The sequence below is a fragment of the Pieris brassicae genome, chromosome 3, assembly GCF_905147105.1.
Source record: "Pieris brassicae chromosome 3, ilPieBrab1.1, whole genome shotgun sequence".
NCBI classification, from domain to species: domain Eukaryota; kingdom Metazoa; phylum Arthropoda; class Insecta; order Lepidoptera; family Pieridae; genus Pieris; species Pieris brassicae.
Genome location: NC_059667.1, coordinates 5692349 through 5716328, shown reverse-complemented (window position 1 = coordinate 5716328; position 23980 = coordinate 5692349). Strand labels below are relative to the sequence as shown.

At 30.5% G+C, this 23980-nt stretch overlaps 2 protein-coding genes across 3 annotated transcripts; one reads left to right on the top strand and one right to left on the bottom strand.

Annotated features, from left to right (window-relative positions):
* The first annotated feature begins 8750 nt into the window (after window positions 1-8750).
* On the top strand, window positions 8751-17012 carry LOC123707284 (protein obstructor-E). 2 transcript variants are annotated; one of them, XM_045657192.1, is made up of 6 exons: window positions 8752-8868; window positions 13515-13724; window positions 14310-14498; window positions 14590-14800; window positions 15487-16326; window positions 16542-17012. In XM_045657192.1, the coding sequence occupies exons 1-5, from the start codon at window positions 8823-8825 to the stop codon at window positions 15617-15619; spliced, it is 789 nt and encodes a 262-aa protein (XP_045513148.1). In that variant the 5' UTR covers window positions 8752-8822; the 3' UTR covers window positions 15620-16326; window positions 16542-17012. The 2 variants fall into 2 exon arrangements, with proteins under 2 accessions (XP_045513149.1, XP_045513148.1); XM_045657193.1 differs by lacking the exon at window positions 15487-16326 and having other exon boundaries at window positions 8751-8868.
* Window positions 17013-17255: 243 nt separating this feature from the next.
* LOC123707759 lies at window positions 17256-21628 on the bottom strand. The gene is made up of 6 exons (XM_045658097.1): window positions 21529-21628; window positions 20620-20747; window positions 19687-19996; window positions 18739-18869; window positions 18073-18229; window positions 17256-17781 (listed from the first exon to the last, which is right to left on the bottom strand). Exons 1-6 carry the CDS (start codon window positions 21626-21628, stop codon window positions 17696-17698), a joined length of 912 nt encoding a protein of 303 aa, XP_045514053.1. The 3' UTR covers window positions 17256-17695.
* Window positions 21629-23980: the final 2352 nt, after the last annotated feature.

The following is a 23980-nucleotide window of genomic DNA, read 5'->3' as shown; positions in this document are numbered from 1 at the left end:
CGTACAACGCAAGATCACTTCTTTCAAATTAGAGACTTAATGAGTTTAAAGAAGCTATTTCAAAAATAAAGTATGATATCATCGGGCTTTCTGAGATTCGAAGAATGGGATTTAATATATTGGAAGACCAAGAGCATATTTTTTGTCACTACGGCTAAACTAAAGGATTATATGGCGTTGATTTTCTAATAAGGAAAAACCTAAAACCATATTTTGATAGTTTTATAGCAATTTCAGAACGAGTATGTGTCCTAAATTTAGTCTTTGTAGACGAATATATTTCAATTATCCAAGCATATTCTTACTCCTACTAGCGATGCCAATGATACAGAGATGTCGTTGTTTTACGACCAACTCCAACACGCTACTGATCAAAGCAACAAAATCGTTATTGTTATGGGAGAATTCAACGCTTGTATCGGTCAACAGCAAAAAAATGAAGAACGCATTATAGCTCAATATAATTATGGTACAAGGAATAAAAGAGGAGAAAGTATTGTTCACTTTGCCCAACAAAATAACTTCACCTTTATTAATAGTATTTTTTAAAAAGATACAAAAAAAATATGGACATGGCTTTCCTCCAAAAAGACTAAGACCCAGATAGACTACATACTGTCAAATAGAAAAAAATAATTTACTAATATTGAAGTGATATCTAATCTTAATTTAAAAAAAAATTAAAAAGAAAAATACTCAAAACAGAGAGAGATGGAGCCAATTGGAGGAGGCCTATATTCAATAAGAGGTCTTTGAAAAAAAATGGAAAATATATATACATATATATTTTATGTGTGTGTTTATTTTGTAAATTTTCAAGGAATAAATGAGGCTTAATTATTATTATTATTATTATTAATACGCATACATATCCGTTTTTCTTAATGTGTAACGTAAGTAAAGTTATTTAAGAAGTGTATTTATAGTGTCAATTATAATGCGTATAAAAGTATGCGTAAGCTGATAAAGTCATGGTATGGCGGTCGACAGCCTTACATCCCTATTCGTCTTCAACCTTTCTCTCAAGAGCGTCTAAATGTCAAATGATTGAGTAACTAGTGTTACAAAATTTTACATAGATGTAACAATACCTTTTATAGTAGAAATATAAAGAATAGAAAAGCCCATTGTGATAATTAATACATTTAGTTTTAAACAAAGCTGTAAGTTACGGTTAGTCTGTCTGAAAATAAATTGTTAGTCAAATCGTTAAAAAATTAGAATGCTGCGGTTGTACGTGCAAAATTAAATTTAAATAGTAAAATTCTTGACGTATATATTGAAAGCTGTACTGATCGTCATAAAATAAATAAATCAATGGCGCTACAACCTTTTTAGGTCTGGGCCTCAGAGTTTTGTATATGTTTCATGATCATTTGTAAATCGAATATAGGCAAGAAGGTGATCAGCCTTCTGTGCCTGACGCACGCCGTCGACTTTTTGGGTCTAAGGCAAGCCGGTTTCCTCACGATGTTTTCCTTCACAGTTCGAGCTAATGTTTAATGCGCACATTGAAAGAAAATCCATTGGTGCCGGGATCGAACCTATGACCTCAGGGATGAGAGTCGCACGCTGAAGCCACTAGGCCAACACTACTCGGGAAAGTCTGTGTCAATTTTATTAACAGATATCTATAGGCAAGTTAACAACGAGCCTCTAGTCTCTTAAGTAATGGTTAAAAATAGTTTTATAGGATATTTGGTGATATTCTGTCGTCTTTTTGACTCCAATCACTTTATTTATATTAGGGGATCGAACCTACGACTCAGGGATGAGAGTCGCACGCTGAAGCCAATACAGCTCTACTCATATAAATCACAGGGTTTAGACATATTCGGTCTTATTTTAAAATCTTATAGTCTTAAATAATTGAAGTACCTGCTAGATTTCACAGTGACCCGAGTGATTGATAGTTATTTAAAGGGTGAAAATTTTGTGTACTAAGAAATAATATTATTTTACTAATAACAGTATTGTGGGTGACAAGTATATTATAAGCCTAACAAATGTAATTCGAATGCACGACCTCTGTAATGATGATTACACGTTGAAGCCACTAGCCAACTGCTGTATCAGTTTATTATTTTATAAGTAATTATTATAACGAAAACAATATAATTTTAAGTACATTCAAAGTAGGTATAACATAAATAAATACCAATAAGATCACGTCCATTAAAATCGTGCCGTTTTATGGAAACAATGAATTTGTATTGTTTTGAACTGGATTGTATGCAAAGTATCTTACTGGGCTTTAAAATGTAAGATATCCTTTTTTATATATTTTATGAACAGTTCGAGAATGAGTGAGAAACATTTAAAAGATCGGTTGGTGATTCCAAAAAATCTCTTGAAATCGGAATATTTCATTCCGCAATCGGAATATTTCAAATAGGTATACTAAACAATAAATTCATTTAATATTTACAAAACAATTAAGTTTCAAATTTTGTTTATTTGTTTGTTGGTCATAAATGAAATCCATAACTATTGAAAGAACTATTTGAAGATTTTATATACCTTAAAATTAATTAGATGTAAGTATTATGTCGAATTTGAAGAAAAAACCGTCAGCTCCAGAAACGTACACAAACATAAACGTATTACGATTATACTGCAAGAAACATATGCACAATATATGCTAAGTAAGAGTCTAGGATGTTTTTAGGTGGCGAAAGTTAAAAAGCTTTATTTCTAGATAGTACTGTACGGCCATGACATTATCTTCTTAAATATGTATTTTAATAAAGATCTGGTGTACATGCATGTATAACCACAAAATAGTTTTAATTATAAATATATGGTTAGTTCATCAAGAACAAGCGCAGAATATAGATTTAAGGATGTATTGTGGTTGTATAGTGAATATTAAGTATGTTATCGTTTCATTAATAATTTATTTCGTTCAGTGATAGCTTCCTTTTAACATAAATTATTAATTTATTGGGTTATTAGTTACTAAACTAGCTGTACTTGGCATACGCAATACTGCGTAAATAAATTCAAAACAAGATCAATTTTTTTATTAACAAACATAATGTTTGAAACATACAAACATTATTTATTTCTAATTTTGTTAATTTTAGTTTCATCTATTCTCCAAAAAAGGTTTTTACTACACTTTATCAACATGGTTTGCGATAGATATTTATTTGCGCACTTTTTGCATTCGTAAAACTAAATGGTATTATTTCACTTACATATAAAATAATAGAACGACATTAAATGGTAACTTATCTAGTAATTGAAAGTTTCTTTAGATGTTACGTTGGTATGAATAAGATGGCTTGACATTTAAATCGTGATACAAAGTACAGACAAAGTATCGTATATTATAATACTATTAAACAACGTGGCTAGTAATCTCAATGAGGACCTTATATGTTATGCAAATCATTAAAGCCTTAGGTTAAGGCTATATCTCATCAAGCACTTATTAGGTGATTGGGCAAGGCGATCTAATTATGTAATACCTTTTTACGTAATTGTCATTAAAATCATTTTCTAGAGCACCATTTAGATATGATAAATTATATAGTTATTTATTGTATTAGTGGTGTAACGGTCAATAAAAGTTATACATTTGATCTGACACACATAAAGGTCCAACACATTTCTATCTTTCATCGCGCTAATATTACAAAGACAAAAATCACAGTACGGTAAAATATTTACTATTAAACGTATTTTGGTTGGTGGTGCGCAGGAATTTGCATTTTGCTTATTGATTTGAATATATAAATTAGATAGATTAGATATTTTTTTATTAAGATAGTAAAAACTTAAAGTACATAGATGTGGTAACTTTAGTATACACTTACTACATACATAATAAGAAATTTTAGTTAAAGTATTTTAATATGTATACTTGATTGTCACATATTTTTCGTTACATTGAAGATCATATTAATTAAATAAAACACCTAAAATATAATTGAATAGTAGCTAAGGTACATAGCAAATAGAAATTACGACACAAATCATAAAACCATTTATTATGGCATCACAGTAGTAACCAATAGATAAACATACATAACAGTGTAAATGCTCAAAAACCTGTCGCACTTCCTCACTGATTATCTCATCCGGGTCAGGAGGCCAAGCTATCAGACAGCTAATTATGTTAATGTTGTAATCAACGAAGAAACCTCATAACCGCATAACCATTGTTTTGGGTAGAATTATATTTTGTATATTATTGTCTTTTGTTAAAATAGCTTTTACACATTAAGAAAAACACTTTTTGAACGAATTAAAGCTATGTATTATTATTAAAAACTTATAGTTATTTACATAATTCTAAATTTTAAATAACTATAAGTTTTTAGCTACACATGGCTTTAATCCGTTCAAAAAGTGTTTTTCTTAATATATTTTGTATGTTTGTTAATTAATTACGATAAAATTTAAAGAAAATAAGGCGAGATACAACAATATAATTGTATTCCTAGACTTTTCCTATCCATAACCACTTAAAGACAAAACATTAATTCATAAAGTCTAAAAGCACTCTTTTAACAAAACTACTGTTTCTTTCTATCAAATTATGTTTACGCTGTGGAGATTAATAATTTTAATTATTACAACACTTAGAACCTAACAACAAAAATAAAAATCGTATAAGAGTTATTTCCCACTAAAAGTTATATGATTTATGTGTATGGATGAACAAGACACCTAATACGTGCTTTTTGCTTGCTGGTCGTCACCTCATTATAAAATTTGGATGCTGGCTGCTTTTTCTACCTATAAGTATATACTATTCGGCCGAATACAGAAGGAACATGTTTTTTTTGTAGTGATATACTAATAAAAGCGGTGAATTGAGGAGATACATAAATTTGATAAAGTACTATTTGGTTACAATCTTACGTCATTTCTCGCGCTAGCGGAAATGTTTTTCCAAACATTTAGCTAAATGTCCTCAAACCTCATCTAATATGTTTAATCCTGATATATGTTTTAGCGATTACGCTGAACAAAGTTAAAATTAAGCTGTATCAACTATATTAGTATGCCATTCGAACAACAATTAATGCAGATTAATACAATTTATTTTGCATAGCTTGTGAAAAAGCATTGAAAAGTTGAAAATACCGCTTTACAATCATAATTGCCACGAGTCATATTTTTCTGTATATATATGAAACATGGTGTGAAAACATCTGGTATTCGCAGGCTTTTGGAAACATCTCTTACGTTATAGCTCTAGGAAACGATTTCATTTAAAGATAATAATGGTGCTACTAGAATATTGCCTAGAGGTTGGAGGCTGCCTTCCGCATAACGAGAATATTTCGCGGCGCCGCATTGGAACCAAAGTTAATAGTAAACTGCACATTGTCAAAGATTAAATACTAGATATGTTTTAATGATGTCGTCATTTGTCTCTCTCCTAAACGTATAAATTTATAAAAAAAAATTACTAGAAAACACTATAAAATAGCAGCTACTATTACAGCTATTGCGATTATAGAGTTGTTTACGTTTTATACTGAAATTAAGATTGAAAGTATTGATTATGTCATATCACGCAATAAAATTATATTACGTAAAAATAATTACGTTTCGCTAGAGCATAGTTTTGAAAATCGTTTGCACATACATAAAATAAATTAATAAATAGTCGCCAATTAAAGATATGCATCCTATAAGAGCTCACAGCGGAACATTTTCATCTGTACATTATGTTCATAGTTTACTGAATATCTAATCTATGACCGTGTCGTAAAACTTGCAGACCTTCGAGACGGGCGTGGACGGTTGACGACACCACTCATTCGGACCCTGCCCCAAATACCTACTGTAATTTTATTCAACTATCTGTACCATTGATTGTACGGAATTACACTATTATTACTGTTTTTGCATAATGGCATCGATACCGTTTAATTAAATTATTTTTGCTAGTACATATACGTAGGCGTAATTTTTTACTACAAGACTACCACACCACTATTGGGATAATTTACAAATAGAATACGGTTTTTACTCGTTGAGTTGTAAGCCGGTATTAAATTGTATTTAATGCTACAAGAATGAAGCATGTACACTATGACACATACTATAATTACTTTAGAGTCTCCTTTATTCTATAAAACTATCTAAAACGAAGCTTTCAGTGCTAAAATTAAAGAATATTAAAATCATACAAAATGCATATTCATCCTTATAAAATTATAATAGCAAATTCTGCTTTAGACAGTTGATCAATATTAATAATCGTTTACGAATCCCACAACATTAAAATATATGTGAACTGTATATGAGTTATATTTATATGTGTCATATAACAAAATCATTTATTTACGCTCGCAGTTCAAGATGTGTGAACCCTTAATGCTGTATGCCTATTGGAATATTGTAATTTTGATGTTCATATTTTAAAGGCGGAATGCTTACTATGACTAGGAAAGAAAATGTTTATATTTGTATTTTCGTAACTGAGATTTAAGCAACGCAAGGAAAGTCGGCGATTCATATTGTAGTTGTTATCTTGGGTGACTTGATGGAGAATTCTAGATGTGATCAGTAATTACTAATAACATCAAATAATAGAATATACGAAATAATTACTGCAGTGCATGACAAATATGAAAAGATAATAACATCAAAAATAGTGTTTTTATAAAGTTCCACAGCGTTATTATTTTGTGAATGAACACGAAAGCAAATCAGAATTTACTTGCGTGTCGCGTCGTGTTAACTCGGATCGAGACAAAATTATCGCATTACCTGCACGTCTTAATATTTGTTTTTAATTATCTCAATATTTATGTAATGTCTTCTTAGTTTCACAAAGCTTTAACACGATACAAAAATGAATGTGTAAATTATTCGTATCAAATATTTAGTAATGGCCGTTTAAGATAATGAAATCGACCTAATAAGACTAAAAAGCTTATTTATTAATGGTTTAATTTATTCATGTTTGCCAATGGTTTACTTAGAAATTTCATCAAAATTCATTTGCATTTAAACTAAAAGGTTTGTTAAAGTATTCCGATTAAAAATGGTAGTAGCAAAGGAAAATCAACAGATTTGCAAGAAGATGTTTGTTAAGTAAACCATTTTAGCTTAAAGCGTAGACGATGTGATATCCATTGAAAGATAGAAAAGAAGAGATGTTTCAATGAAGATTAATATTATGAATCTCCGTGCGTTGTGTTGATGTTTTATAGTTTTGCAGTGTTAGATATAGCGTGACCTTTAATTTCAACTTTTACTAATTTAGATTTAAATGATCATTTTATGTAACAGAGTTGAATCGGTAAATTATGCGAGGTCTTGAACTTTGTCTAAAATGTATGTTAATTATAGGATTTCATATTCGCTTGTGACATTTGCAATTTATGAATCTTGACGTGATTTAGACTTAAATCAGATTTTGTAAATATTTTGTACACATTGTATTGTGTATTATTTATACTTAGTTGCATAAATACAGTTATTCCCGTCCCGTTGAATTATAGTTATATAAAATCTGGGTTTTCAGTGAAATGATTCAATAAATTTATAAGTTTTCTTGCATAAATATTACTTAACCAAACAAAAATTAACCACTGACTAAATTTATTCAAGTTCTAAAGTAAATATAAAATCATCATCAGCCTCCTGCCCGTTTGCCCCCTATTTAATAATAAAAAAAAAAAAAAATCACATTTTTATTTAACTTTACTCATTTTTCTTTTAAATTATTACCAATAGCTAAAATAATTGTTCCATTTACTTAAATCGTAGACGATAGATAAAATCTTGTTTTATTACGAAGAATCATGAAAAATTATAATAAAAACTTTTTCTTACTACCTTTTTTCACTACCTGTCAGACCTTCGTCGATTATTAATTATTTAAAGAGGTTGGTCATACATGGCAAACTAAGGTCAATGATTTATTCCATATCGGTCGAGTTGATTTAAGAAAATAAGTACTTCTTTTTTCCTTTTCGGAAGAAGTCATGTCTGACTTATTTATCACCTTTTGAAGGGTTGAAAATTAATTATAGGCCCCTAATTATTTATAGGTACCTGGTGCTGAAATTAAAGATAGTATTTCGTGTTCATTCATTCATTTTTGTGTTTTACTTAATTTAAATTGTTACAGGAATTACTAAATTGTTACAGTAGGCCATCTCAAACAGGAACCGCCGTTACTGTTTGAGATGGCCATATAATAATAAGACTACTAGCTAATACAATTGAGACTTGTAAAAAATAATAGCTACAAAACCAACAGAACAACACAAATTAAAATAACGACATACATTTAACCTTAGTTTGATTAGCTATATATATTTTCCTATATGTGATTAATGTTAGCAAAACCGAGGCAAATTAAATTTGATACCTAACCTTTGAATTCTTAATTGATTTTCAAATAAATTAAGGCTAAACATATAAACAATTTCGTTCTTGTTTTTTCTCTATATTAGATACTTTAACATTATTAAGTTTCATTAGTACCTAGTCTTCAAAGAAATTCGGAAATTCAACCGATCTTCGGTATTAGATCAATTTTCTTACTATAAATATTTTTGTGTCTGCACATAGGAACAAAACATCTAAATAGTTACCCAGCCTTAAATGTCAAAGACATGTAATAAATAACTACTGTACATATTCTGTCAAGAATTCGGTTCTAAAGGACGGTTCAACAATGAACGTGGTGCTGCGTCGGCGACGATGCCACTTTTCACCGTCAGAACGTCGCATGCGCAGCGAACACCTTCCCGATATAAAAGCATCAACCGCCCGTTCACCCGCTCGCAGTCTGTGCTCAAACGTTATAGTGTCTACAACCACTGTGCCAGGACTTTGTAATTATGAATACACAGTGTTTTATAGTGTTAGCGCTCGCTTTTGGCGTCGGTACGTACATATTTTAATTATTTAGGGTGTGGTTAGTGGCGAAGTGAAATAATTGTTACACTGAGTAATAATCAATCGCGCATTAATTTAGGGGCAAAATTTGTGGTATTTCCGATATTTTTTTCTTAAACAACGCTAAGACGTAAACTATTTAAAATTTTATGGGCTTTACGAATCTAGTATTGCAACGTTAGCCTCATCAAGCCGTTATACCGTTTTGAATATTTTACAAACTATTATGAGATGAGGGTACTTAAACGTAACCGGTATAAAGGAATCGAGAATGTTCGAGTCATTTTTGAAGTTAAAGGAAGTAGTAGTATGATATTTTTGCGATAATAAAACTAAAAGCGTAAAAATCTAAAAATTCTGTGAAGGTGTTTCTATAAATTTATGAATCATTTATAAGTCTTAAAAGTTAGTTGTTTGTTTCCGTTTGCACTTTAACGTGATTCGTGTTTCGTTATTTTATTAAAATAAACCATATTATCCAGCAATTTGTTAACAATCTATAATTCGTTAATTATAATTAATTTGTTAATAATCTTGATTATAAATTCTAATCAAAAGACGGCGGTTAAAACAAAAGTGCCTTTCACTTTTAATAATAATTATATAGAACCTTTGCTTTACGAATTCATAGTCGCCCCACTACCTTCGTGAAGTCGTCCTTCGATTTTGTCTTCTTTTATCGTTATGTAGGCAAAATAATGGTAATTTAATCTACTATTAATATATATTATTTAGTTATGACTTAACGATCATATCCACATTTTTGTCATTGTTCATTTTCTACTGTATGGTTGCGTTTTATTTTAACGTATTGTTGTACACGTAACAGCCAGATGAATGAGGCAATTATGGCCCACGCCCTCATTAAACTTTCTAACCTTATGCTTTACATGTTGCATAACGTGTAAATTGCCCCAGAAAAAAATTACGTGGTCCTCGATTGCATGTCATTTAGAGGAAATTTTCTAGTTACTACGACTTTATTATCATCAATTTTAAGTTTTAAAACAAAAATTATTGGTGTAAAATATGTTTGAATTATTTGCGTCTTATACGTTTATGTATATTGAAATTATATATTATACGTATATGAAATTTCTACTTTATAATAAATGCTTGTATAAAATAAAATCTTATAATTATAAATAGGCTAGCCTGAAGAGTTTCAAAGCAGTTACTTCCTTTTAAATAAGTCAGAATTTTCTCCTCTACCTGATACTCCGCTCCCGCTCCCGGCCCCGTTTATCGATTTTCTCGGGGAATACTAAAATATTCTTTAATTTTGTTTATTGCTTTAGTTTTTCTGTATCAGTACAGAATATTATTTAATCCGTGTACGCATTTTGTTGAATAAAGTCATATTATTAACATTTGTTATAACTTTAAATTATTTTTATAATAAAGTACGAAGTAGTAAAAATAAATTTTCATTGGAAATAAAAATATTTAGCTCTAATATTTTTCTAATATGTAGAAAAAGCAAAGACAGATAAAAAGTACAATAAATAAATAAGTAATCACATTGGTTTGAAATCGCGTGAAGGCATTCAATTATCCAACGTCGTGGCGCGTACGAATTTCACGAGAAGAAAATCTTGTGAAAATTATAACTGCTTCACTGCGTAGTTATCACTTTTATTAAGTATTAAAAAAACACATATTTATAAAGTAATGCTATAAAAGATATAAAAAAGTATTGTGCCAATTGTAATACTATTTTTGAGGTAAAGTACCGACTAGAATTTGATATATTAGGTTTTGGTACTAAATTTTTGACGGCCTTATAATAAAATACCCCATTTCTGGAATTGAAAACGTTAAACACATATATTTATTCTACGAAATATTAATTTACGTATGATAAAAGAGGCTTATTTTACAATTTAACTTATGTTGCTATAGTAACGCCGTCTAGATTGGCATTAGTAACGGAAACGAACCGTAATTAGCATTATTCAAAAACAATAAAACGGAAGCTTCATTTATGAGCAACTTTGCAGTCACGTCCCATGACCAGACTTAGTACTTCTTCCTGCGTATGTGGAAAACCTTCTAATTTGAAGGTTTATAGACTCAAAAAGGAATAATATATTATATATTTTCTAATTAATAAAGCTTTTGGTAACCCTGGTTTTAACCTTGGATTAATAAAATAAAATAGATAAATTTTAGTCAAATATAATTCAAACACTCTTATTTCATAAATTAGTATATGTCCGCATTCGAATTTCAATTCAAATCACAAATATAGCATTATATTATTTTTTAACTTTTTCATACATATACAGGAAAATATTAAACTGATGAAAACCTAACACGAAAGTGTGGTTTCATCCTTACAAAACGATGTTTAAGTTACACGCCGATCAGTTACATTTAAATAAAAGGTTAAATTCGTGGTACTTAAGAGACATGGCATAAATATAATTGGTGTGCTACATAATAGGTTAACAGTTTTACAGTTTATTTTAAATTTTTAATATTTTTATTATAAATTCATATAAAAGTTCCAAAAATACTTTAATCTCACTCTTACATGTATAGTTGATGAGCTCCTTTAAAAAAAGGCATAAGTGTGAATATAAAATTAACGGCAAGTTATGTATTTCGGGTTTTTAGATGTATATAAATGTTGGGTCTATTTTCTTGTATCAAGCTAGTGTTAGTGACATTATGTGATGCAGAGATTGTCTGTCCTTCACAAGACATAAATAACTCCACGGCTCTCTGTATTGTCTCATTTTTATATATATGCGTCTGATGTTACAACACGCATGCTGAGAGGACAATGAATACAATTTATTATCTTACAATGAGCCTTGCTCAAGAACTTTCCACGATAAATTATTAACGAAATAAAAATTTATTTCTTAGCATTTTATCATTTGTAAAAAGCATATGTCAAAACTACCATAAATTATTTAAATAACGTAAACGTAACGTAATAAAAAGTTATCTAACTCAATGTTAATATATTTGATATCCCTTTAAAGTTAAGTTACTTTCGTTACGAAAAATAAACTTTGTATAATTTGTATGACATAATGTGTAGTCGTTATTTAAGATTGGCTGAATTGGAAGACGTATAAAATCGAAAGTGGCACTCAGTGGGTCAGACTGTGCTTTCGTCTACATAACCCCTGTGTTTGACCTTTATCTTAAATAATATTTATGTAATGACCCATGATGTTATATCATAACGACATTCGATTTTTTATACCTACAGTGCTGTGATAAATGATCATACGTTATTTATTATGACTATGAGATATCTTGATTACTATCTCTCAATGATAACTATTAGCAATCTGTTAAACGTTATTAAACTGTTTTCACAATTTTGTTATTTGTTAAAAAGTGTTGAAACATGTAGTAACCTTACGTTTTCTATTGCATTTCGATTGATTGACTGCGTAAGAACAAATCACTATAAGAGTTTTTTTCGTTATCCATGTTGTCAAAAGCGGTTAACCTCGACTTAAATGAAAGGGTGTATCGATATGTAGATCAGTTCAAAATATGAATTATTAATGACAATTCATGTGTTCGCAGAAACGTTTTGTAAAATAAGTCATTAATTAGGACATAAATAGTGTAAATTAATGTCGATAATCGTGAATACATTTTATAGTATCAGAAAATTATATGAAACGATTTTCTCTGAATTATATGAATAAAACTTTCCACGCAGTCCGGCTGAGAAAGTTGACCACTCTCCAAGTAAACACTAGATTTAGTGTTATAGAATAACTGGACATTTCGTTACCCGTTGCGGATAAATTCGAAGATGAGAATATTGCAAAACCAGGATGCTGTCCGACTGGTTGGAAAATGTCAACCGGTGCGGTACATGACATAACCCAATGACGTGGAAGTATGCGTACGAAAGACCGACATTTTTACGAAATAACCTATTGACATTATCGTTTTATGATCGTCTTGTATTTCAATAAGGGATGTCACAATATTATTTAACTTGACCAAGTTATTATATGTTATATACGTATATGTTAGGCACGAAAGGGTTATCACTAACTGGCCTATTAAGAAAAAAATATATGATTGCAAGTCTGAGTAGTTGTAGACCCTGGTGTTTTTTTGAGGATTAGTGGTTATCGCAGTCGTACCTAATTAGATAAATATCATACACCGTAATATATTATATAATAATCTTAAAATACCTAGACTATGTTATTTTAGTTTAGTTTAAACGTATATAATATTTTATGCCTTGTGGATTCGGTTAAATTAATTGAGCATATATGCCGTTTATAAAAGCTTTGTTGATAAGAGAGATTTAGAAACGTGTTCCTAGTTATTGCTAAACAAGTTTCTTGCATTCCGTGGAGAAAGAGCCCTGCCCGTGTATTGCAAAATCTGTTGCGTGTTACCGCTTGACAAACCCTGTAGGCCGTAGGGTGATGAAATTATAACCTTATATTTTGCATATTTAAAAGCAATAAATATTTGAAATTATGGTTATAACTAGTGTCGAAATTTTATGTTTTGACTCATATAATGCATAACTTTTAAAAGTGATCTCAATTTATTTTTGACCTCAATTTGGAACACATTATATCCCCGACATATTATCATAAATTAAAAAAAAAACTTATGGCTATTTTATATTTCAGCGGTCGCCCAAGAATCCTTCAAATGCCCAGATGACTTCGGCTTCTACCCTCACCACAACTCATGTGACAAATACTGGAAATGTGACAATGGTGTTGCTGAGCTCAAGACCTGTGGAAACGGACTCGCCTTCGACAACACAGACTCCAAATACTTGACCGAAAACTGTGACTACCTACACAACGTTGACTGTGGAGACAGAACACAACTAGGTAAACTAATTAAATTTGTGGAAAGTATGCTGTTCATGCTTTAAAGCTCTATCAGGTTGTCTTTGTAGGTTTCACTCTACGGATGTCTTTAATTCCTTATCATGTTTCTAAGGTGCCAATATAAATGTAATATTTGCTATAATAGCATAAAATATTTGTTAAAATTTTAGAATACTAAGACATCGATCATGACAAAAGGTCAGATATGAATATTTATGACATTTTTTGATCATTAAAGAAGGAAGTAAACGCAAACATATGCGAATTTAACGTCATATATTTAAATATGTAGAGGTTTTGTGGTCAAGGTTGAAGGATCTCGGGCCTCTCTCTTGAGCAGGATGTTGTCGAAGGTCATCTAGCTGTTTGGTTTCATGTTTATTGCCACAAATTCTTGAGACATTCCTATTTATTGGAGAGTAAAAATAATTTCCTTAGGGTATGTATGTTCTATGCAGGACAATTGGTGATGTTGGTAACGCATATATCTAACAACCTGGAGATCCTGGACTAGATTAATAATTGACTTCAGTCCTATGGCACCTTGGAACTTTGCATACAATATATATTAAATATTTTTCACAGAACCTCCAATCTCTACTCCTCACTGCGCAAGACTGTACGGTATCTTCGCTGACGAGGCCAAATGTGACGTTTTCTGGAACTGCTGGAATGGAGAGGCATCTCGCTACCAGTGCAGCCCTGGACTCGCTTACGACAGAGAAGCTCGCGTGTGTATGTGGGCTGACCAGGTTCCAGAATGCAGAAACGAAGGTATATAATAGCTTTCATACGTAATAAATCTATAATACCTACCATTATGTATTTAGAAGTACTAAAATTAATTACAACAATAATTCTACAGAGGTAGCAAACGGTTTCTCTTGCGCCAACCCTGGTGAAGTTGCCAATGCTGGATCATTCAGTCGCCACGCCCACCCCGAAGATTGCCGTAAATACTACATCTGTCTCGAAGGTGTTGCCCGTGAATACGGGTGCCCAATTGGAACCGTCTTCAAGATCGGAGACTCAGACGGTACAGGCAACTGTGAAGACCCAGAAGACGTTCCCGGATGGTAAGATATTTATATTTATAATTTAATGCCTTCAAGTTCAAGCAAAACCACTTAGACAGTGTCACTTGAACTTCTGATTTTAATTAATAACATTCTTCTCGTAACAAATGTCTTATCCTGTGACTAACCCGCACTATAAAACATGACGTCAGTTAGCAACGGCTAGAAGCTCGCTCAACTAAATACTAGCATTTGTTAAATATTTAGGTCTAATTATCATGACTAAAGTCCAACGGATCGTCTATGACTGACACATTGTCTCCTCAATGTTCTTCTAAAAGTATTACTTTATCACCTAGATAATAGTTACCGTTAAATTAGTTAAGTTAACAGTTTCTTTGACTCAGTGAATGTAATGAGATATAAGGAATGTTAACTGTAAATATAAAATTGTATATCTTATTATGACATAAATCGTTCATGTTGTAAAAACGGTATAAAATGTAGCTATGATTTAGAAAAGCGAGCGTATACTATTATGTTTAATATTATCATAGTTGATTCAAGGCAGTTCACTCGATATCTAATGTTTGAGCGAGCTCTTGTTACACAATTTTCAATTCTCAGTCAACTAGTGAGTAAAAGTTGCTAGGTATTATAACAGCCTTTTACGTCTACGAGAGAACGCATAGAGTTAAGAATGTCTAGAGTAGACTTCAGGGAGTAAGGTTCGCGTCCATTTTCAGCGAAGACTACTACGGTGATTTGGACCTGAAGTCTATCCGCAAGAGTGAGCTCCTCGCCGGCCTCAAGAGCGACGGCCAGTCCCGCCCAGACCAGCCCAAGCACCTCAAACCCCGTCCACAAAAAGAGAACTAAACTGAACTAAACCCACTCTATACAGTCTAATACTCACGTAAAATAAGTTCGTTCACATCGCGAGTGATCTGTATTCACATTGAATGAATTAAATCGCCTTTTTATTTAAATTGCTCGCGGTGATGTAGTTAATACGAGTTTCGAATTGTTATGTAAGTGAGTGATACTAAATTGTTTTGTATTCATGTCCAGTTGCCAAATACTCGATGTAACAAACAGTTCAGATAGGACCTAGAAAATCATTCCGTTTAGAAATATTTATTATACTGTTACTATGTTATTTGATAGATCGGTTCTTCCTGTGTATATATCGGAATAAAATTAGTCTACAGATTATATAATGTTTTGCATTTATGGTATTAGGTTTCGAAAGAACATTCAATAAATTCAATTGACCGTTGTAAATATATTAACTGAAACGTTACGACTGAGTGTTGTTGTTTGATAGACACTGTACTACTTAAGTTTTATTTTTAGTGATAAAATAAACAAAATATATAAAAATCAAGAATGTTGTTTTTAGTTCTGACGTTGCACTTGCACTTTTCTCGTAACCACCTTTCACAAAACACTATTTCAATTGCATTTACTTTCTAATAACCTTTTAATAACTTCTCTTACAGTCTATCTGTTTCTTAATCTGTAAACAAACTTATGTTACAACTAGCTGGTTCCTTTCTACGGATTGCTGACCTCGTTGTTATCAGGTGAGTTATATTTATATTTAGCGGTTTCGAGATATTTGTAAAACTCAATTAATTTTTTGTAAGAATCTAATGCTTTTGAATAGATTTTTTTATTTATGTTATTTTTTAGGCGCCGCCAAAGCAGAGATTTTATATAATAATCAAAAATTATATAAATATGGATATTGTAAGCATATTTGATTGTTAAACTCACTTGTTGCATTTAATTTTCACAGTGAGGATTACTACGGTGATGTAGACCTCAAAGCGTTGAAGAAGCTGGGATTCTGAATGTCAAGGAGCGACTCGAAGCACAGACTGAAGTTCAATCTTTTTGATTTAATTTAATTTCGCCTCTTCAGAATACGCAAACAAGAGCGAATTAATCTAGCTATGTATTTACATAATACATTTATAAATTAAGTAATTTTATGTTTGAATTGTCATAAAATGGAAATCAAGGTTAAGTTTCAAATGTGTAAAAATATTGAATTCTATCTGTCTGAAGAGGCGCACAAGAATAAAGGCAACATGTCTCCAAAAAGCAGAGATTTTTTGACAGTAAACGTTATTTTAATTATTGCCAAAAAAACTCTTTGACATAGTACCAACTGGTACTGTGTTGAAACAAATTTAGTCATACTTAGTAATAAGTTTAGTGTTAAATTTTGATTATATTTTGTAAATAAATATACTAATCCATATTATTTTTCCTTTTACTTATCCCAGTCATACATGCTCTTTTGTGGCGTATTCTTTTCCCGCTAATACAAGTTAATATAACAATAACGGTCACTCCCGTCACAAAAACTTTTCTTTAAAGGGTATACGACGATCGATCGGACGGACGATCTTAAAATGGGCTATTAAAAAATAAGATTATAGGATAAGTTATTTTATTAATACGAATAGCTCATTATAATCATTAAATCTTAATAATATATACGTTTCAATGCATGTGATGGTGAAATGGATAGTTAATGACTAACTTTAACATTAAAATGCTTAGCTCTAAATTCAAAGATCTTAGTTTTATGGATCTAAAGTTTTGCACTTTACATCATTATGCAAAGAAGATTTAAAACTATTTTTTAGATAAATAGATTTTTTATATTATAATTACCTGATATTCTGATCTTCTAGTGAGATAAATCGTATAAAGCCGATCGATATTATTTCTTATTTGAATTTTAATTATTATTTTTTAATAATTTTGGATAACAATATTTAAGAATTCCCTCATTGATTAAAATCAAACGGAAGATAAAATAGCATTTGCATTTTCTGCATACTAGGTCTGTTACTAAAAGAGAAAGATCCAGGTTACACATATAAGGTGTGATATGTACTTCCTAGTAAATAAGACCTAGTAAGGCGATATCATTACTATCTAGTAACCGGTATGTATGTGAGCTAGCTGACCTAGTTGCTTGATAGCGTCCTGTCGAGACGTCGCCACTTGAATAGATTTCCAGCCTGAAAATATTAAAACTGAGTCCGGGACATGGGTTGATTTTGCGCGGTGGAGGTATCGCACTTATAATTTTCTATTTATGTACGATAGCGACTAACTTATTTGTAAAGCATCATCTAATGATGATGGCAATCTATGTTCAGTTAATGCAAATGCAAACTGCTGAAGGGCATATTTATTCAAAAAAGTTACAAAAACGAAATGAAAAGTAGCTTAAATGTCAACTCTGCCGTTGGTTCCTTAATTTCTGATACACTTCCTAAATTTATGAACTCAAGTATTAAATAGCTTACTTTGACTATTCAACATAGGCTTATCCGGTGTGGATGTTGAACTACTTGGGTCATTTGATGCAGTAGTCGAAACCTCTATAGGTTGAGGAGCTGGAGTGGTGATACTTAGTGTCATATTGCAGTGCACGTTAGCTGGATAGTCACATACCCCTAATTCCTTAAAAAATATTAATATAATTATTAAATATTGTTTTAAATAACTAGACATAAAAAAATTTTAGATGGAGTATAAATAAATAAGCTTTCTACACATAAAATATCCCTAATCAAAATAAGTACTTCTAGGATTAAAGGTACAAATAATCTTTAAACAATGACAAAGTTTTATCGTTATTTTGTAATATGGTATTATTACGACCATATGGTTTTACTATTTTTGGAAAAAAGTTAAACTACTTCATAGCGTACGTACGTACCTTAAAATGAAAATAATAATTATAGCCTAAATCTTATACTAATTTAACATCAATATTCAACACGAAGCAACAGAACTTTTTCAAGTTAAGATAAACGCAAATTCTTTAACAATACATCGATAAAATATTGCAACTGAAATGAATATTTGATATACCCAGAAAGAAAACCTTCGAACAAAAATGTACTTATTTTTTCTTGAACGCGCAGGTTGTTTATCTTAAGTACCAGGATAAAGTTAATGTTAATTACCTCATTATAAGCTAGATCCTCTGGGCACTGAAACTTCATAGGTAGTTTATGGACACATATGAAGAACTCCTTACAGTTATCACTATTCTTAAAAGCCTCAAACTCTTTATTGCAAAGCGGCTTCGGTTCTTCTAGAAAAGACAAATAGTAACATCGTATATAATGGGGTTTATCAATTTATCTCCTGTATTGCAATATTTAAAAAAAAATGTATTTCAATTAAAAACAGTTTACTGGAATATCCTAAACATGTGAATGTGTGTGTTGCGAATTTAATGAGGTTCATTTAATTGAAATAAAGACGCGAAGCAAAGAAACGAACTGATAAGGGATTACTTTCTCATCACGTCACTTGTGCAGATGTTCGAGTAGGAATTTAGTAAGATTTTCTCAACGATAGACATTTTAAACGACCTACGTCATAGCCTTGCAAGGCACCTTATATGAACCGCAATAAATATGCTGCTTTTAATAAAATAACCATAAAACGTAAATGGCAGTAATGACTACAGTATCAATGACCCGAGCTTTTTACCATATACTTGAATGCTTAGGTCAGGATGTGTTTTTAGTTTTTTAGTAGTAGTCATGGCTTTCTGAGCCAGAAAATCCTAAAGAAAACTGCTGCGTATTTATTGAATTTAGAATTCAATGCCGGGAAAGTAATATATTTGGGAGGGAAGAAGTTGTGCTGGTCCTCGGACCTAAAGAATCCTTGACTAATCGAACCACTGGTCGAGCTGAATATGATCATCGTTCTGTTTTGTAGATTTCATTTGATTTTAATATCTAGAAGGCGACGCAAATATTAAAATCAAATGAGTTTACCGTATATTTGATGAGTTTATTAGTCTCGAAAATTGAAGTGATATGTGGTTCTGAACTTAACCGAAACGCATCTAGCAATGGAAAATTTTAAAACTCTTTTTTTCTGATATAAATTGTTACCTTTAACATATCGTTGGTTGCAATTTACATTATATGGATAGTCACAATATCCTTCATTTGAAAATAATAGGCCCGCTGGACACTCCTGTTCCCAGGCCCAGCCGTCCCAGCAGTTGAGAAAGTTGCTGCAGAGGTTTGGAGATGGTATCTGCGTTCGTCTTCCGGAGCAGAGACGGCTCGCTTCTACTACTGGCTTTCGGGTTGGCAATACTATAAGCTGATTGTGGTATAATGGGTCCATGTAGAGTTGCTTTAATACTGCGTCTGACACTGGTATAGTATATAATATAGATGATCCAAAAGTGTTAGGCTATAAAATAAAGTTTACCAATAGAATTCTATATAAATATTAATAAAAATAATATATGTACACTTATTATATTTTAGATGTTTATTTTAATTGGCTCATAAAAAATCTAACCTTTAAAAATATGTTCAGTGATCCTAAAGCGGCTTCCAATTAAAAAATGGTATCTTTTCTAAAGCATAGACATAGTTATTCTGCGTGATCCACAACCATTTATTATCATATATTCACGCATTAATAATATTTTTTAAATAAATTATTTATGCTTTATAATAACATTATATAGTTTTGGAAAATATTTACGTAATCCTCATTTATAATAACCGATCTCTTCTAAATTTGTATTACCAACAAAGCTTATTTATTTATGAACACTTCGTTATGAAACGGAGGACAACTGGCGGCCTTATCGCTTTCGAGCGATCTCTTCCAGGCAACCGATGATTTACAATTTCAAGTTATACAATCATTCGAAAAGTTATCAAGACGAGTTATAGGAACAAATTAGATATTTTATTATTATTAATTTTTTAAAGGTTAAATAATCATGAATTGAAATCCTTTGTTAATATTGTTTGGCGCATTATGTTTTATTTATAAAGAAACAAAATAAGAAAAGAACTTACTCGTAGGAGGCTATAAAATGGATTCAAATAATTAAAGAAAAGCGGATTCTTGTCTTTCTCATAATATCCAAGGTTGTATTGATGTGGGTTGGCATAGGTCTTAACAAGGCTTCCTTGTTCATCGAAAACTGAAAATAAATATTTTAACATCAAACAAATAACTCGACGAAATTTGCCAAAACTTCATAAATTGCTTTCAAATTGATTTATTTATTATTGGCCTAAAATTATACTATACGGCCACAAAATTTATACGAGAAATAATTTTATTGGCTAAATCACTGGTTTCAAGTCTGCTCGTCTTAACTAGAGTTCTATAGAAAAGCACTGAGCTAAACCGCAAGGATGCCTTGGGCTTTTTTATTTTCCACATTAATGTATTGACATATTAAAAGGATACACGATAATTATTGTAGTAGGTACTATCGTGTAGGAGGAGCATTAATATTACAAGTACCTATTATATTTATGGCTTAACAGTTTATTATAATAAATATAAAATAACAGTTCTTGATAATTTCCGTTTTCTATATTGTCAATGCTTAGTTATTGGTAAGTACATATAAATATGTATTATGGATAAAATATAAATATATAAAAAAGTATTACATTATAAAATGAAATTACAGGATATTTTTTTATAAACTTGTGACTTTAAAAAAAACGATTCCAGTTATATATTTTATATAATTTACTCAAGTATTAACGTTTAAAGAAATTAACTTGATCAAAACTTGTTTTATCTGAAGTCGCTATGATATAAATTGCCTCTAAAATTAATTAATTCTAAATATATGATTTTTTTACAATTAATCCAAATTAATTTAAAATTATTAAATTTACTGGCTGGTTAGAATTACAAAAAGATGAGTTATTTTATAAAAATATTTTTGATATTCTAAAACTTACATAATAGCCTCTTTTGTCTATTGCTGTCTTGTTCCAGTGGGGGACTGGAATCACAATTCACGGCCTGCACGGCCGCAAGTATAGCTAGTACCTTCCACATCCTTGATACCAATGTCAGGGTTACATTTTAGTCCTAGCTTTTATACTCGCACTTGAAAACTAGATGTACCTAGGTATATATTTTACAGTATGGACATGCTGAGATTCCTTTTATGTTGATTTGCGTCAAACGATGTAAGATAGCGTGAAAGCCTTATTTGTATTTTTACAGTATGTTTTGTAGGGTATTTAATAAAAAAAGAAGATTTGAGAACTAGTAACTCAGGAAGGGAATTACCGTGAACTTTTTCTTGTCAAAAAACCTAGAAAAAAACATCCCGGAAGCGTATTTGTATGTTTGTGGTTTCCCTATTAGTTGATTAAATACCTAAAATATTTTCAAACAGATAAGTAAAAAATTCTTTTAATTTTTTCTTCTACCAAATATATTAATAATAATAATTATTATATTGGGAACGTTAAAATATATTTATTTTTAATTTATTAAATTGTAATAAACACAGTCAGATTCAACTATGTAATTAAGTTTCTTGGTTTAAAATCGTCGTTTAAATGTTGGCTTCAGTGGTCCTTCATCATATAATATATTTGATTTTATGTAATCGACAAAATTTGTCTATGACTTTAACGCTTATGCAGATATTTTTCTATTTTGCGGATAATTAGTTTAGCTTTTATTCCTCAAAATTAAATTCAAATTCAAATTATTACTAGCTGTGCAGTTTCCTCCGTGTTTATCCGGTCGAAGCATGATTTTTTCATGTTAAATAAATTCTCTAAGTACTAACAATTTATTTATCATGCTCTACCAAATAGAACTTGGTCTATAATATTATTTAGTTAAAATTATTTATTAATTCTCATGTTTTATTTACCCAACCCTTTATTCCTTATAATATTCAACTATTCGAAACAAATATATAATCTACAAACCACTATTCTCTCTCTGACATAAAATGTATCGAGATGTAATCATACACGTTATGTGAACATGAATGCACTTCCTTGCGATATTGCATGTCACTCACATCGGTAAAATAAGACGAAATAAGTCAATCTAAACGCACGTTCGTATATAAGAATCCATTTGATGATGCCGATTCATGCATGAGATAAAATGATTGGACAGAATACGTTTTTAATAATTTATTTCTGATCTAAAAACAATAAACGGTTTTACTAATAATATATGAAGTTATATGAAAAGAGTCAAGTTTCGGTCTCAGGAACCTCATGGCAAAAACATACATAAAAACTATACTCGAAAAAAAATCGGCAAACAATACTAGAAATTCTTGAGGAAATTAATTTATATTTTTTTGCTTTCATGTGCAATATAATGTATATGAATGACTTATCTTCATTTCATATAATATGTTCAACGTTCGATATGAATATTTTTTCTACGTTTTGTTGTGAAAGTTTTTTGTTTACTTCATACGGAGTAAATATGTCGTTATTTAATAGCAAATGTTTTTAAATGATAAATATTGAAGTGTCGATGAGTACTTGCTAAATCTGTTGAATAAGACATAATATTACAAGTATAAACAAAGTTTTAAAACAGTTCTATATGAATTTCTAAGTGGTATGTTTCGTGCAAATTGATTTAAAACCTTTTTGTTCAGTCTCTAGTTAATTACGTAGCAAGTAACGCCAACGCATATCGTTAGTCTACTTAAATATCTTATACACGTAACCATTTGCATACTGCAGAGCTAAATTGTGTAATTTTTGTATACTTATTTTACCTGCGCCTACGCATCGCCTTACCTGTAACTTGTAACCAAAGGCGTTCGAATTGTAATGTGTTAGTAAATTCTTCTCTACGACCCATAGATATTAGTTGGTAGTTGATTAACTTTGTACTGATTTTAAATACAATTAAATAATCTAAAAATAATTCTTCCTGATTAACATTTGTTTCAAATAGTTGAAGTATAAAAAGCCAAATGTTGGATTGGTTGGATATCAATTTAAAATTAAATTCACTTAAATAGGTTTTATGATTTAAATGTGAAAGCAATATAAAAGTATACAATGAATACATCTCAATGAATAATTATTATTTAAAATAATTAATATAATAAAAAAAATCCTCTTCTAATTCCTTGTTAACACTATTTTCTTAACTTTAACTATATTATATAGTATTATTATGATGTAATCTAATTTTATTAATTTTAAACATTAGGTTTCTTAAAGTATAGTTAAAATAATTAAGATAGACGCACAGTTAGATCCCCTTTATATATGTTCCTGGTTTTTCACACTGTACTAAGTTTGTAAATATTTTCTACGTTTTTATAATTGTCGTTTGATAAAACAGAAAACTAATTTACCTATATGTACTTCGTAATTCCAGCCTGGGACGGCGTAAAAAGGATTATAA